The following is a 13,662-nucleotide window of genomic DNA, read 5'->3' on the forward strand; positions in this document are numbered from 1 at the left end:
ACGTAAATTTCCATATTTATGTAGTTAATTAATGAATTAATAGTTGCAAAGTAGGCATTGTAATGCTTCAATTTGACGACCAAAGTTTTTTGCAATCAGAGACCTACCAGTTACCACATTGCTAATTACTTCAAGGACAACCACTTCCAACAATCAAGGTGCAATCGACCAATTAATTAAAAAAAAAAAAACTATTGCCGTTGTTACTTGTTGGGCTTTAGGAAATGTATCCATTGAAATATTAAAATAAGGATGTAAATGGCAAATACTAAATATTGCAAACGATAAAGTATATATGCTTTGTGTGTCATTCAATCAATTATCCTCTCCTGCCAGCCCTTGGATTCTAGCTTGATCACTTGTTGGTTGGCAAGACAGTGGTGATGCTCATTGTAGAAAGATGATAAATAGATAAATAACAATTGTCAACAGGAAAAAAAAAAAAAGATCAAATGATAATAGGAATCGTCCAAAAAATTATCCCAATAGAAGGAAATTTTAATGATACATCATCAATAGAGAATTTGTAATTTATATGCTGAATAATTAAGAAGTACGAAAATCGAGCATATGAACAAAATGTTCTAATTAAAGCATGAAAAAAAAAGCCTACACCTGCACAAATAGTTGAACAAAAATGGGGAAAAAAAATAGAACAACAAATTAACAAGAAGGCACAAGAGAAACAAGAGAATGCTACAGATCCAAAATTATAATAAAAAACTAGCAAGACCATCGAGGCGGATTGGAGGCAGAGGAGCATCTACCATACCTGTCCCACCACAATTCTCTTATTATGTCTTGTACCACAGCAATTGCAAGTTTATGTGCCATGACATGCCAACATTGCTCCCACCATGGCTCGACAGCATCATCTTTTGGTCCCAACGACAAAAAAGAATGGGATGATGCGATTATTATTATCGGCCTCGTGGCGGTGCAAATTGTCAATGCCGCATTCATGGTTTTTGTTGCCCCTCTTCTCTCTCAAGGACTTAATCCCCTTTTTCTTGTATGTTTTGGTAGCCTCACAACCGCAGTATTTATCCTACCCTTCGCTATTTTATTCGAGAGGTATACATTTATATTTCTTGACATTTAATTCTTGATTATGTGAATTTCTCATGGCTTCTTCTCATTTTCTTACAATTGAGTCCTTCCATTGTATTCTTCTAGGAAGAAATGGCCGTCTAGGTTGAAACCAGCTTTGATGGTGAAGTTCATCTTTCTAGCTTTGGGAGGGTAAATTAAGTCTTAATTATGCCTTATGTATATATATATACCATACAAGTATCAATTTAGAAGAGGCAACTAAATAGATAACAAAAACCTGGCAAACACTCTTTTAGGGTAGCCTTTTTTCAAGTTCTAATGATGATTGGAATGAAGAAAACATCGCCTTCAATTGCCGTAGCTTTGCCAAACCTAGCACCAGGCATCATCTTCATAATTGCTGTTAGTTTCAGGTATACCCCCGTTACCTACCCTACGTTAATATCCAAATAGATTACAATATTTTTCAAATTAATTTCACAGTTATACATACATCGCCTTCATGATATCAGAATCATGCTTTCAAAATTGCTGTCAATGCAATGTGTTATTATAGGTTTGAGAAAGCTGATCTCATGTGCTTCTACACGAGAGCAAAAGTACTAGGCACCTTGTTATGTTTGAGTGGAGCCATTGCCATTAGCTTCCTCCAAATTCCCTCCAACCCAATGCTGCACAAATCTGACAGTCCACAAATTGACAGCCACAGTGACTGGATCTTTGGTTGTTTGTGCCTTCTGGCTGCAGTACTTGTTGTGTCATGCACCACTGTTCTACAGGTATTCATTCTATCACTGTTTCTCTCTCTCTTTGCGACCTTTCTCTTTCTATTTTATTTATGAATTCCAGCAGCATGCAGTAAGTTGCCTGATAAATGGCAAACATGTTTGATATATTTTCTCGAATAATTATGACGTACATCCAAAAACAATGGACATCTAAATCTATGACACAACCAAAGGCTGGGATTATTTCATTTCTATATATGTTTTTCCATTTTTTTTATTTGTTTTCTCAAAGTTTTGCTTCGTTCGAATTCTTGTTTGTTACTTAATTATAGGCAGAGACCATGACTCATTTCGCGGCACCTTCCACGTTATGCAGTGTCACATCTTTCATTGGAGCAGGATTTACTGCATTATTTCAAGTAGTGATGGAAGGAAAGATCGACATGGGATCCCCATCTATCAAACCTAGTTCTGTAGCAAGCTTTATACTTGTGGTATTGAGTCTCTATCTCTTCAAAGTTTATCTGTATATAAATCTAAATCTAAAGCAAGTTTGCTTCAGTAGGTTTTGCCAAAATTGGTGGAGAATTCCTCCTCAAAAATATTTCTATTTTGTGAGGAAGAAGATATTTGATTTGTCATATGTAGGGAAGTGTGACAGGCTCAATATGTATAGCATTCAACACATGGGCAGTGAAGAAAAAGGGGCCAGTTATGGTGTCAATGTTTAGCCCCATCTCCACTGTGGGATCAGCAATCCTGTCTGCTATCTACTTGCACCAAATTTTTAAATTTGGAAGGTAACAATGTTTTCGAAAATATGTCTCTCCTGTGAGAGGTGTATCTAAAGACATGCCAAAGGTGCTTAGCCATCCTCATAATTAATTTTTTTTTAATCATGCATATTGAAATTTAATTGAATTTTTGTTTTTGTTTTTGTTTTTGTTTTTGTTAAATTTTATAAAATTTAGCCCCACTCATAAATTAACAAATGTGTTTTTATAACTTAATTAGTGGTTAGAATTTCAATTTGTAATTATGGAGACATGAATTCAAATCACAACTGTCACACATTATGCATTTTACGTTTCAGACTTGTTGACATATGCATATGCATTAAAAAGATTAAAGAAAATTAGCAGACTAATTGACATATGCATTAGAAAAATTAGCAGACTACTTGTCTTAAAAATTACAAATGGTTTTTTTAAAAGAAGGATTGAAAAATAATGAATACAACAAAAGCTTATCTTTTTTTATTCTAATAATATGTTTTCCGGTTGCTTTGACAGCATAATTGGGATGATTCTTCTCTCCTGTGGGTTATACATAGTCCTGTGGGCAAAGAAGAAAGAAGGCGTGGTACCTGCCACCACAAACGAAGAGGTATCAACGCGAAATGTTGACGCAGAGAGACCACTCTTAAATTAATCCGAAAGAAACAATTGCTTATTGCCACATATTTGTCATGGTATCGTGTATATATATAGCAACTTTTGGTTTATGTTTGGTGGTAGTGTACTGAAGGAAATGTAACTCGATTAGCAAGCTATCTTACCTCTTGTATAAATTCTTAGGTAAACTTGTTTTTTTGTGTGAAACCCAAAGGCTAACTAAGGCCAAACTGAAGAAGAAAAGTACATGTAGATCAAAATATTTAATGCAGACAGTACAGACAAATTTTATTAAACTGTTCTTTCAATGTGGTACAAAATTATAGAACATTTCTGTACAGATTATAATTCATTTTCCTATAACATGTTTGTCCAAGAAAAGACAGTGTGTCAAAGTGCCAGCACAAGAGAAATAATTTCATGAGAAGAGCACTATACCAAATTGACAATTTTGCAGAGATGCATAAATTTTCTGTTATATTTTTCAATCAGATTTTGATTTCAGAAAGGAATTTATGTACAATTATCTTTTTGAGAAAAACATGTAAAAAAGCCGCAGTCAAGATACGAAGCAACAAGTTATATTTTATCATTTTGTTCCCAAATTTGACTGTGTACAACCATAAGGTGTAAAATGAAAAGTCGCATCAAAATCATGATATTTTGAAACAAACAAAAAAATAAAAATAAATAACAACCTCCTCAAGCTGCTTCTTGAAGAAAGTATAAGACACTCTCACTTGGGGATTTCAAAAATCAGCAGAACCAGGGGTCCGGGGAAATGGAATAACATCTCTTATATTATCAATTCCAGTTGAAAATTGCACGAGCCTCTCAAATCCAAGCCCAAAACCAGCATGAGGAACTACAAAATGGGCAAAAGTCAAGTATACAATTTTTTTTTTTTTTTTAAAAAAAAAGATGATATAGAAATACAAAAATATGATTTTTTTTTTTTTTTTTTTTTTTTTTTTTTTTGGAGGGGGTTAGAGGAGTAACCAGAGCCGAAGCGCCTAAGGTCAAGGTACCACCAATAGGTCTCTTTATTGAGATTTAATTCCTCTAAGCGAGCCTCTAGATAATCTAATCTCTCTTCCCTTTGGCTTCCTCCTATTAGTTCGCCTACCTGAAATCAAATGAATCAGCTTTAATTTTCAGCCTTCTCAATTTTTCAATACCATCAGAATTCAAAAGTACACAAAGTGCCCTATATTGAATGCATCCAAGTTTTCTTTTTGACTTGCAAAAATTTATTCTTTTGTTTGTAAAGCTTTTGTCCTGTTAGTACATAAAAATAAGACCTTCATAATTACTGCAATTAAAAGAAATATATCAAGTTTCAGATGCACAAACCCTAGGAACTAAGAGGTCCATGGCTGCCACAGTTTTTGCATCATCATTTTGCCTCATATAAAATGCCTTAATTTCCTACAAAAAGAAAGAACAAATTGAATAAGCATAAATTTAAATAATACTTTCTTTTATTCAATAAACACAAAAAACTATTACCTTAGGATAGTCCCGAATTATTACAGGACTGCCACCAAAGGCCTGTTCTGTGATGTATCTTTCATGCTCACTTTGCAAGTCTAACCCCCATTTTACCTAATATTGCATAATCAACGTGTTATTTGCAAGAGAGTATAAATATCCAAAGTTAGATGTTATTTATGCACTTCAGAAGTGGATATACAATGATGTGGACACACTCATGCAAAATAAGTAATAATAATTAAAAGAACATATCAAATTAAAATAAGAATTACCGGGAATTCAAATTTCTTTTTGGATTTGATCAACAAGTCAATGGCTTCAGAATAAGACAATTGCACAAAGCTTTTCTCAACAACATCCTGTCAAAAGACACGAGACTACAATTATTAAATTAAAATTTTACTAATTCCAACTTGAGTAAGTCAAGAGAAATGTGAAAGTCATAAACAATGTTGGGTCATACATTTAAACGATTTATAATCCCTTTCTCAATCCAAGTGTTGAAAAATTCCATATCCTCTTTACAATTTTCGAGGACATACTTGACCTGCATGTGCCAAAGTAGAAGTGTATATTAATAAACTATACAAAAGTGCAATAATATGATCAATCATAACTTAGTTGAGTGAGGCACAACCCAAAAGGGCCAATATCAAAGTAGTGCTTTTGTAAAAAAAAATACTTAAAAGGGTTTAGACATGTAATTAGTTAGTCAAAAATGGATCAACAGAAGTAAAATAAGAAGAGGACATACTACATACTGGAGATAAGCAGTGGCACATGCCATGTCATCATTCAAATCCGCAAATGCCAATTCAGGTTCTATCATCTGCCATGAAATAAAAGATAAATGACTACAACTAACAACTCCTCGTTCATTTGAAAGACTAGCTAAAGATGTAGTACTCAAATAATCTCTGTACCCAAAATTCAGCAAGATGCCGTGAGGTGTTAGAGTTTTCAGCTCTGAATGTTGGGCCAAATGTGTAAATCTGGAGACAAATACACAGAAAAACAAAGCAAAATAAATACAGAAGTATCTATTTATATAAAAATGCATTTGTCCAGGAGAAAAAGAAGATAGCATATACATCAGATAGAGCACATGCATATGTTTCTCCATTCAACTGCCCCGACACTGTCAAAAATGCAGGTTTTCCAAAGAAGTCCTTAGAAGAAAAAAAAAATGTATCAGAAAATTATAACAGATAATAAAGTTGAAAACAAGGGAGAAAAAATGTTATTTCACATGAGGTGAAGTAATGATTTTAGTGGATAATAAAAAGGATAAGTGTCATCTTTTGTACCTGGGACCAATCAATTTTCCCATCCTTTGTAACAGGAATTTTTGAGACTGTGAAATTGTCATTTTCAGTGTCATTTTGAATCTGCAACATAAACATTAGTAAAGTACTTGAGAATGAAATGGAAGGAACCAAAAAGTAACCACACAAATGACCATGAAAAAGATACCAATATCTTTGTTATAATGCATGACAAGACAATGTGAAATAATATTTTCTTTCTTTTCATTCATGTTGTTATAATAAATACTCTCAGATTGATGCTAGTTGCTAGTCTGTTTATTTTAAAATTTATTCTCATCTGCCATTGTTTATTAACCATTGTCCAACTTAACCTGGAAATTTATTATCTTTACTCGGGAAATTTGGATAGAGAGAGTGAAATACCAATGTAGTAACACAAAATTGTTCACCGGCACCTTCGCAATCTGATGCAGTTATAATCGGGCTTGACACCCATACAAACCCGTTTTCTTGGAAGAACTTATGTGTTGCATATGCCAATGCATTTCTCACTCTTGTCACCTACAAACATAAATAATTTACCTGAATGAAAGTAGCAGTAAGAATCATTTTTCTGATTATTAGAATGAATAGAATGAAAAATGTTTATATTATTTAGGTATAGCCTGAATAAGTAAGACGATACAATTTTATTTTTATTTAACTTGTAATAGTAGAGAACAGATATTCAAGTAACAAGCATTTCACATTCTTTTACTTAGATTTTGTATCATATCAGTTAGGCCCAGAACCAGAAAGAACAACCAGGTCCCATACTTTCGTATTGGCATCCAAGTTTTTTTACTGTTTGCATGTTTGTGGTTTTTTAATTCTTATACAGCTAAAAACAGACTGGTACTAAGGTGTACCAGCAATTCACTAATCCCTGTATTATTAAAGGGGTATAAATGGCAATTTTGCAAATGATAATAAATTTACCGCGCTGAAGGTATTTGTTCGAGGACGTAAATGAGCTATGCTTCTCAAGAATTCTCTAGTAACTCTCTTCTTTTGTATTGGATAACTTGTGGGATCACTTCTACCTATCTAAATAATAACAAAACAATAATTATGATGACAAATTGTCACTTAAGAATTAAGAGCACTTTAAACAATGAAAATTATAGAAAATTGCAAACTATCCTAATAAAATAACCAACATTTCCAGTATCAGAAATAAACACATTAAACTTTACAGTCCTGCATCTAAGTTGCTAATAAAAATCTGCGAAAAGAGTGGTACCACAACGAGTCGTGTGACCTTCAGTTCGATTTTTTGTTTAGCCCCTTGACTTGGCACCACTGTGCCATCTATCAGAACTGATGCGCCTGTTGTAACTGCTCCTGACTCAATCTTGTACAAAAATTAAATGAACTTAATTTCATTAAAATGATTTTTTAACTTACAAAATGGAACACAAGAGGGATATCAGAGGTACCTGATCATAACCTTCTGCATCAGATGTCATGACACATTGCATATTAGATAAGCATGAACCATCATTGACCTAGATAATTTGTTAAGAATAATTTTGTTAAGGCCCAACAAAATACAAACTATGGTATGTACCAGTCATCCAATTTCGTCAAGAAAGGACATGATACAATTAAAGTACCATTTGGTCTTATACCAGTCATGCTCAATTCTTGTACTGAAAGTTCAACTCTTTTTGTGACATTACAGCTGGTACCAGTCGGTACAGAAACGCATGCATGTACATAGAAAACATGTAATATTACCGTAAGTTCCTACCTCAATGAAGGTAACACTGCTCTGGACTCTGCAAGTCCGGACCCACCCTCTGACAGTCAATCCCTTTCCGACCCAACTCAACCCTTCGTCAGGGCCACCTTTCAATTCTTCAATTCTCAATCTCTTTCTAAACTCCTTTACTGTATCTCCCAACTGAGCGGCGGCTTCGGTCGGCTCGGCTGTGCGAGCGGAGACTGAACTGGAGCAGAGGAACCGTCGATTCATTGCTCTGACGGTTGGAATAAGAGGGGATATAGGGTTAGTAGGTCTTCGGCAACGGCTCGAGAGGAGCAGCGTTGCTACGCGCCGACTCATAGCCGCAGCTGCTCCCGCCATCATTAGCGCTAAATCAATCTATCTATTGTTCGGGGTCTAAGTAGGAGAACTGCTCAAATGGGGATAGAAAGCGCCGAGTTTTTTATTAATAAAAAAAAAAAAAAAAATATCGAAATACGGCATAGTTTTTTATTTTTGTCGAAAAATAAATAGAACGGGATGTGTTATCCGTTCAGCAGCGGACGGGTCTAATTATTCTGTTCGACTTAATTTTAGTTATCACCTGTATTAACCAAGCTCAGCGCAGAAGAAGAAGAAAAAAAAAAAAAAAATGCGTGATATTGCTGTGCACCCATTTGCCGAGATTTTTATTTTTATCCAAAAAATAAATAATTTTATTATAAATAACCACGTTTTTCGAAAAATTATATTTATGCCCAAACCGCATATATTCCTGGCGGGCCGAATTTTTAATTCGGACTGCATATATTCCTGGCGGGCCGAATTTTTAATTCGGACCGCATATATTCTAGGCGGTCCGAATCGAAATTTTTTTTTTTTTCTTTTTTCTTTTTCTTCCTTAAGCACTATAACTAAAATGCAAGTTATCAATAGTTATGCCAATACACCAATTATTAAGGTTAGGAACTTTAAACTTCGAAGTAGATAGGTAATTATAATAGGTTAGTTAAATAAAACGCGTTTAATTTATCGTCTCAGGAATAATTAGGGTGTTCTAGGATGAAACTTGGCAGTGTTGTTCTAGGATGTCGAGACTGTATGTCGGTAAATTTTCATGATTTTTGGAGATATTTTGCTAAGGAAACCAGAGATGCAAAGTTGGACCCTGGATGAAACATTCATCGGTTGGGGCTATTTTTGCGATCTTATATCTCACGTTCTGTTCAGAGATTCTGCATGAAACTTGGTAGTGCTGTTCTAGAATGTCGAGACTATATGTCGGTAAATTTGCATGATTTTTAGAGCTGTTTTGCTAAGAAAACCAGAGGTGCAAAGTTGGACCCCGGATGAAACATTCATCGGTTGGGGCTATTTTTGCGAGCTTATATCTCCCGTTCTGTTCGGAGATTCTGCATGAAACTTGGCAGTGTTGTTCTAGGATGTCGAGACTATATGTCGGTAAATTTGCATAATTTTTAGAGCTGTTTTTCTAAGAAAACCAGAGGTGCAAAGTTGGACCCCAGATGAAGCATTCATTGGTTGGGGCTATTTTTGCGAGCTTATATCTCCCTTTATGTTCGGAGATTCTGCATGAAACTTGGCAGTGCTACAATTAGCTTAAAAATGTTATTATTTATATAAAAATATGATTTTTATAAGTTTCATGCAGAATCTCCGAACAGAATGGGAGATATAAGCTCGCAAAAATAGCCCCAACCGATGAATGTTTTATCCGGGGTCCAACTTTGCACCTCTGGTTTCCTTAGCAAAAAAGCTCCAAAAATAATGAAAATGTACTGACATATAGTCTCGACATCCTAGAACAGTACTGCCAAGTTTCATGCAGAATATCCAAACAGAACGGGAGATATAAGCTCGCAAAAATAGCCCCAACCGATGAATGTTTCATCCGGGGTCCAACTTTGCACCTCTGGTTTTCCTAGCAAAACAGCTCTAAAAATCATGCAAATTTACCGACATATAGTCTCGACATCCTAGAACAACACTGCCAAGTTTGATCCTAGAACACCCTAATTATTCGTGAGACGATAAATTAAACGCGTTTTATTTAACTAACCTATTATAATTACCTATCTACTTCGAAGTTTAAAGTTCCTAACCTTAATAATTGGTGTATTGGCATAACTATTGCTAACTTGCATTTTAGTTATAGTGCTTAAGGAAGAAAAAAAAAAAAAAAAAAAAAAAAAAAAAAAAAAAAAAATTTTGATTCGGACCGCCTAGAATATATGCGGTCCGAATTAAAAATTCGGCCCGTCAGGAATATATGCGGTTTGGGCATAAATATAATTTTTCGAAAAAAGTGGTTATTTATAATAAAATTATTTATTTTTTGAGTAAAAATAAAAATCTCGGCCCATTTGTTATCTGGTAATATTAAGTTATCTATCTAACCAAAGCAACAATTTCAATTTACATGAGTTCAGTTCCTTTTTTCTCTTTTTATAAAGATATCTCACCTTTCTCTTGGATTAAATTGGTGATCTCAGATATAGTCGAAGGATTTAATGTTTTCAAGACGTCAGAAGCCTCTTCATTGACGGAAAACTTCAAAGAGGAAGAATTTCCTTCTACTCAGACGAAGGAAGATGTGAAGCAGATTTGCCCGGACGGGTTATATTATACCGTCCGGCATTTTTTTTTTTTTTTTAACCCCAGATGGGTTGAAGTATACCATCCAGCTTTTTATTCCTTCTGCGCTGAGTTTGATTAATACGGGTGTTAACTAAAATTAACCCGGACGGGATAATTAGATCCGTCCACTGAACGGGATAACATAACTCGTTCTATCTATTTCTCTACAAAAATGAAAAGCTATGCCGTATTTCAATATTTTACTTATTTATTTTGTATTAATAAAAAACTCGGATGGAAAGCGAGCACGTGATATGAGCATGAGCACTTTTATGAGTATAACGGGTTCAAATGTTTTCATTCTTTTTGTCTTCATTATATTTCTACTTTTTAAATTTTTAATAACAAAAATTTTAAGATTATATATTTTCTATATGTATATGTACGTAATGAATTTATAATTTTTATTATTTTCTTTTTATATAAATTAAAAAATCAACGTTCAAAATTTATTCATATCAATATATTTTTATAAATTCTTGATGTTGACCTAAATAAAATCGAAATGTTATAATTTTTTATATGTACATAGAGAAAATAATATAAATCAAATATAACGATTGTAATTTGACATTTGAGTTTTAAATTGTAAACATTAACATTTAAAAAAATAGATTTGAACTCTCATTCTTGTATAGCTTCAAATTATTCATCGAAACAATCTATAAATTATTTTTCAATTTTAATACATTTATTTTTTATTATTTTGTTACCCACTTGATTTTATACTAAATTAATTCAAAATTATAAAAATCTTGCTTGTGAACGTATCACTCGTCATAGGCAGATACAAGTTCGATGTATGGAGGTCAATTGACTCTCATTTATTTTCAACTTTTTGTATTTATGCGTGATTTTTTATATTTATATAAAGTAAATTGTTACGGTAATTTTAAAAATGACCTCATGTATTGACCTCATTTACGTTTGTTCTCTACAGCTTGAAAGTCTGGCTCCACCCTTATTACTTGTAAAATAGTCCAGTTTTAATACTCGTAAAATCAATCCGATAAAATTTAAAATTAAACTCACCAAGAATTGATGAGCTTAGGAGTTAAAGAATACTCTAGTATTCTACGTACTTTTATAGTTATTACTTTTAGAATAGAACTAGGATTTTCTTAAATTCACTAAATCTCTTTGTTAACTTAACTCTAAAACCTACCGGTTAGCTTAAACGAGGAATTCAACACGTTAAAATTTATTTATAAACATTATAATTTTTAAAGCTTGAATTTATATAAATTAATTATAAAATTAATTTCACAGATTAACTTGATAAAAAAATTGATTTCAACAGTTTTAATTTGTCGTTTGAAGTACATCCGATAAATTTTAGAATTAAGTACATCCGAGAAGTTTGAACTTGACTATAGAAGTGCAGCAATTACTCATAGAGTCATAGTTTCATTTGACAATCATCGAGAAAACAATTTGATTTTAAAATACGATGTTATAAACATACAGAGTACTTATCAAACCTAAAAAATAAGTTTATATTCTATTGTTCATCAATTTATTTATTTCTCAAGCGATCTAAAATTAATTTTTATTACATCACTAAATAATATTTAAATTCCATATATTTTTCTAATAAAATATCTATATGTCAAGTCCAACAATATTATTTATGAATTATTTTAATGTTCAAATTATTTCAATTAATTTAAAAATTAATCAAGGTTGTAAAAATAAGTAATTATCAAATAATTTGATTTTTTTTTAATAATTATAATTGATATCGATTTGATCAGATGATCTGAATGAAATAATGAGCCGGATATCAAGTTTTGTTTGAAGATTTGCGTATGCTATAACTCAAAAACTTTTAATCCGTAAACATTGAAATAGAAAAATATGCTCATAACTATTTCATATCATATTATAAGCGATACACAATTTTTTTTTGGCATGTTTCTATATTTATAAATATTTTTTTTAATTTTGCTTCAAAATAATTTAAACCTCTGTTTACAAGTATATAAATCTCATGTACAAGCATATAAACCTCATTAATAACACTTTAAATCTCTAGAATAAAACATATAAACCTCATTAATAACACTTTAAATCTCTAGAATAAAGCATATAAACCTCATGTACAAATAATTAAAACCTCAACAATAATATTTCAAAGCATATAAACCTCAACAATAACACTGCATTTACAAAGCTCATTTACAAAACATATAAACCTCATGTACAAAGCATTAAAAATTTTAATGGTTGTAGACTGAGATTTAAAAACTTGAAAATTTAAAGTGCTCATGAGTTTTACTTTAAAAAATAAATAAATGACTTTAAAATTACTCAAAAGTATTTTTTTCATGAATCTTATTTGAAAGATAAAATCGAATAGAAAACGTTCGTATTTTTAGATTCATAAAATTTATCATGAATCGTTGAAAAAATAAATTATAACGATCAAAGAAAAAACAAAAAAGAGTGGGTGAAAGGAATCTTTCCGTTTTTGGCTTGAAGACAAAAGTAGTTAGAAATTAAAACTATACAGATTTAGAATTTTAATGCTTTTAGACGGAGGTTTATATGCTTGCGAGTAGTATTGTAAAATGTTATAAACATAGCTTTAAATGTTTGGATATTAATGCTGGAAATGGAAGTTATATAATATTTGAAATTTTTTCTGTTAAACTACTTTAGAAACGCGCTTAGATATGATGGCTCGGGATACCATAACATTTCTCTATTTTTTTTTTTACTTTTGGCATGTTACAAATTTTATTTTGAGCGAACAATGCAACTAAAATGAATTTTGGGTAAATTTCGAGATTTATTATTGCTGTCAGTAAAAATATATGCATTCCTACCTGACCCAATAAAATACTTACCAAAATACATTTGCATCTTTAATCATAAAACATGATGTAAAAAAAAAGTTAATGATGCCAACCATAGTAGTAAGATTCGCAAATTATTCGAATTTGAGCTGTTGGCGAATCAATTCCCGTATTATTCGGTTTTCCGAATTATTCGCGAATAATTCACGAATTTTACGAATTTTATCTCAATTTCTGAAATTTTTGTGATTTTTGTTTTTTTGTTTTTTTATGAGAATTTTTTTTCTCTCAATATATTATTTCGAACTATTTTTAAATCACGATTTTTTGACTTCATCGAATTTTTTTGGAATCATTAAGTTGTCGCCATCAGACCAACGCAATACAACGCTTCATTTCCAGTAATATTTTACATTTACATTTGACTTCAAGTTTACAAGTGGACGGGACACTCGAACAAGGATTAAATTGGTATTATCTAAGGTAACATGGTATTTCTGTTTGGATCTGGACTGTCTAATT

General features: G+C 32.2%; 2 protein-coding genes across 3 annotated transcripts; one reads left to right on the forward strand and one right to left on the reverse strand.

Annotated features, from left to right (window-relative positions):
• The first annotated feature begins 823 nt into the window (after positions 1–823).
• Positions 824–3,212, forward strand: LOC144543920 (WAT1-related protein At5g47470-like). Its single transcript, XM_078292372.1, has 7 exons — positions 824–1,074; positions 1,177–1,242; positions 1,350–1,466; positions 1,610–1,832; positions 2,114–2,275; positions 2,430–2,581; positions 3,074–3,212. The coding sequence occupies exons 1-7, from the start codon at positions 833–835 to the stop codon at positions 3,210–3,212; spliced, it is 1,101 nt and encodes a 366-aa protein (XP_078148498.1). The 5' UTR covers positions 824–832.
• On the reverse strand, positions 2,940–8,141 carry NS1 (Class II aminoacyl-tRNA and biotin synthetases superfamily protein). Of its 2 annotated transcripts, XM_078326355.1 has the most exons (16): positions 7,730–8,141; positions 7,416–7,484; positions 7,220–7,330; positions 6,916–7,023; positions 6,361–6,498; positions 5,977–6,057; positions 5,761–5,838; positions 5,593–5,661; positions 5,424–5,498; positions 5,133–5,216; positions 4,942–5,028; positions 4,685–4,780; positions 4,529–4,603; positions 4,175–4,301; positions 3,916–4,040; positions 2,940–3,147 (listed from the first exon to the last, which is right to left on the reverse strand). In XM_078326355.1, the coding sequence occupies exons 1-15, from the start codon at positions 8,066–8,068 to the stop codon at positions 3,925–3,927; spliced, it is 1,653 nt and encodes a 550-aa protein (XP_078182481.1). In that variant the 5' UTR covers positions 8,069–8,141; the 3' UTR covers positions 2,940–3,147; positions 3,916–3,924. The 2 variants fall into 2 exon arrangements, with proteins under 2 accessions (XP_078182481.1, XP_078182480.1); XM_078326354.1 differs by lacking the exon at positions 2,940–3,147 and having other exon boundaries at positions 3,744–4,040.
• Positions 8,142–13,662: the final 5,521 nt, after the last annotated feature.

The sequence above is a fragment of the Carex rostrata genome, chromosome 25 (genome assembly GCF_964058835.1).
Source record: "Carex rostrata chromosome 25, lpCarRost1.2, whole genome shotgun sequence".
Taxonomy (NCBI): domain Eukaryota; kingdom Viridiplantae; phylum Streptophyta; class Magnoliopsida; order Poales; family Cyperaceae; genus Carex; species Carex rostrata.

Bases quoted from the DNA above. Each gene is read 5' to 3' on its own strand.
- LOC144543920 (XM_078292372.1), top strand. From the start codon at position 833: ATGACATGCCAACATTGCTCCCACCATGGCTCGACAGCATCATCTTTT. The intron at 1,075-1,176 runs GTATACATTTAT...GTATTCTTCTAG, and splicing joins TTCGCTATTTTATTCGAGAG to GAAGAAATGGCCGTCTAGGT. The intron at 2,276-2,429 runs GTATTGAGTCTC...TGTCATATGTAG, and splicing joins TAGCAAGCTTTATACTTGTG to GGAAGTGTGACAGGCTCAAT.
- NS1 (XM_078326355.1), bottom strand. From the start codon at position 8,068: ATGATGGCGGGAGCAGCTGCGGCTATGAGTCGGCGCGTAGCAACGCTG. The intron at 7,331-7,415 runs GTACCTCTGATA...TTTTTGTACAAG, and splicing joins ATGCAGAAGGTTATGATCAG to ATTGAGTCAGGAGCAGTTAC. The intron at 5,029-5,132 runs GTATGACCCAAC...GTCTTTTGACAG, and splicing joins GGATTATAAATCGTTTAAAT to GATGTTGTTGAGAAAAGCTT.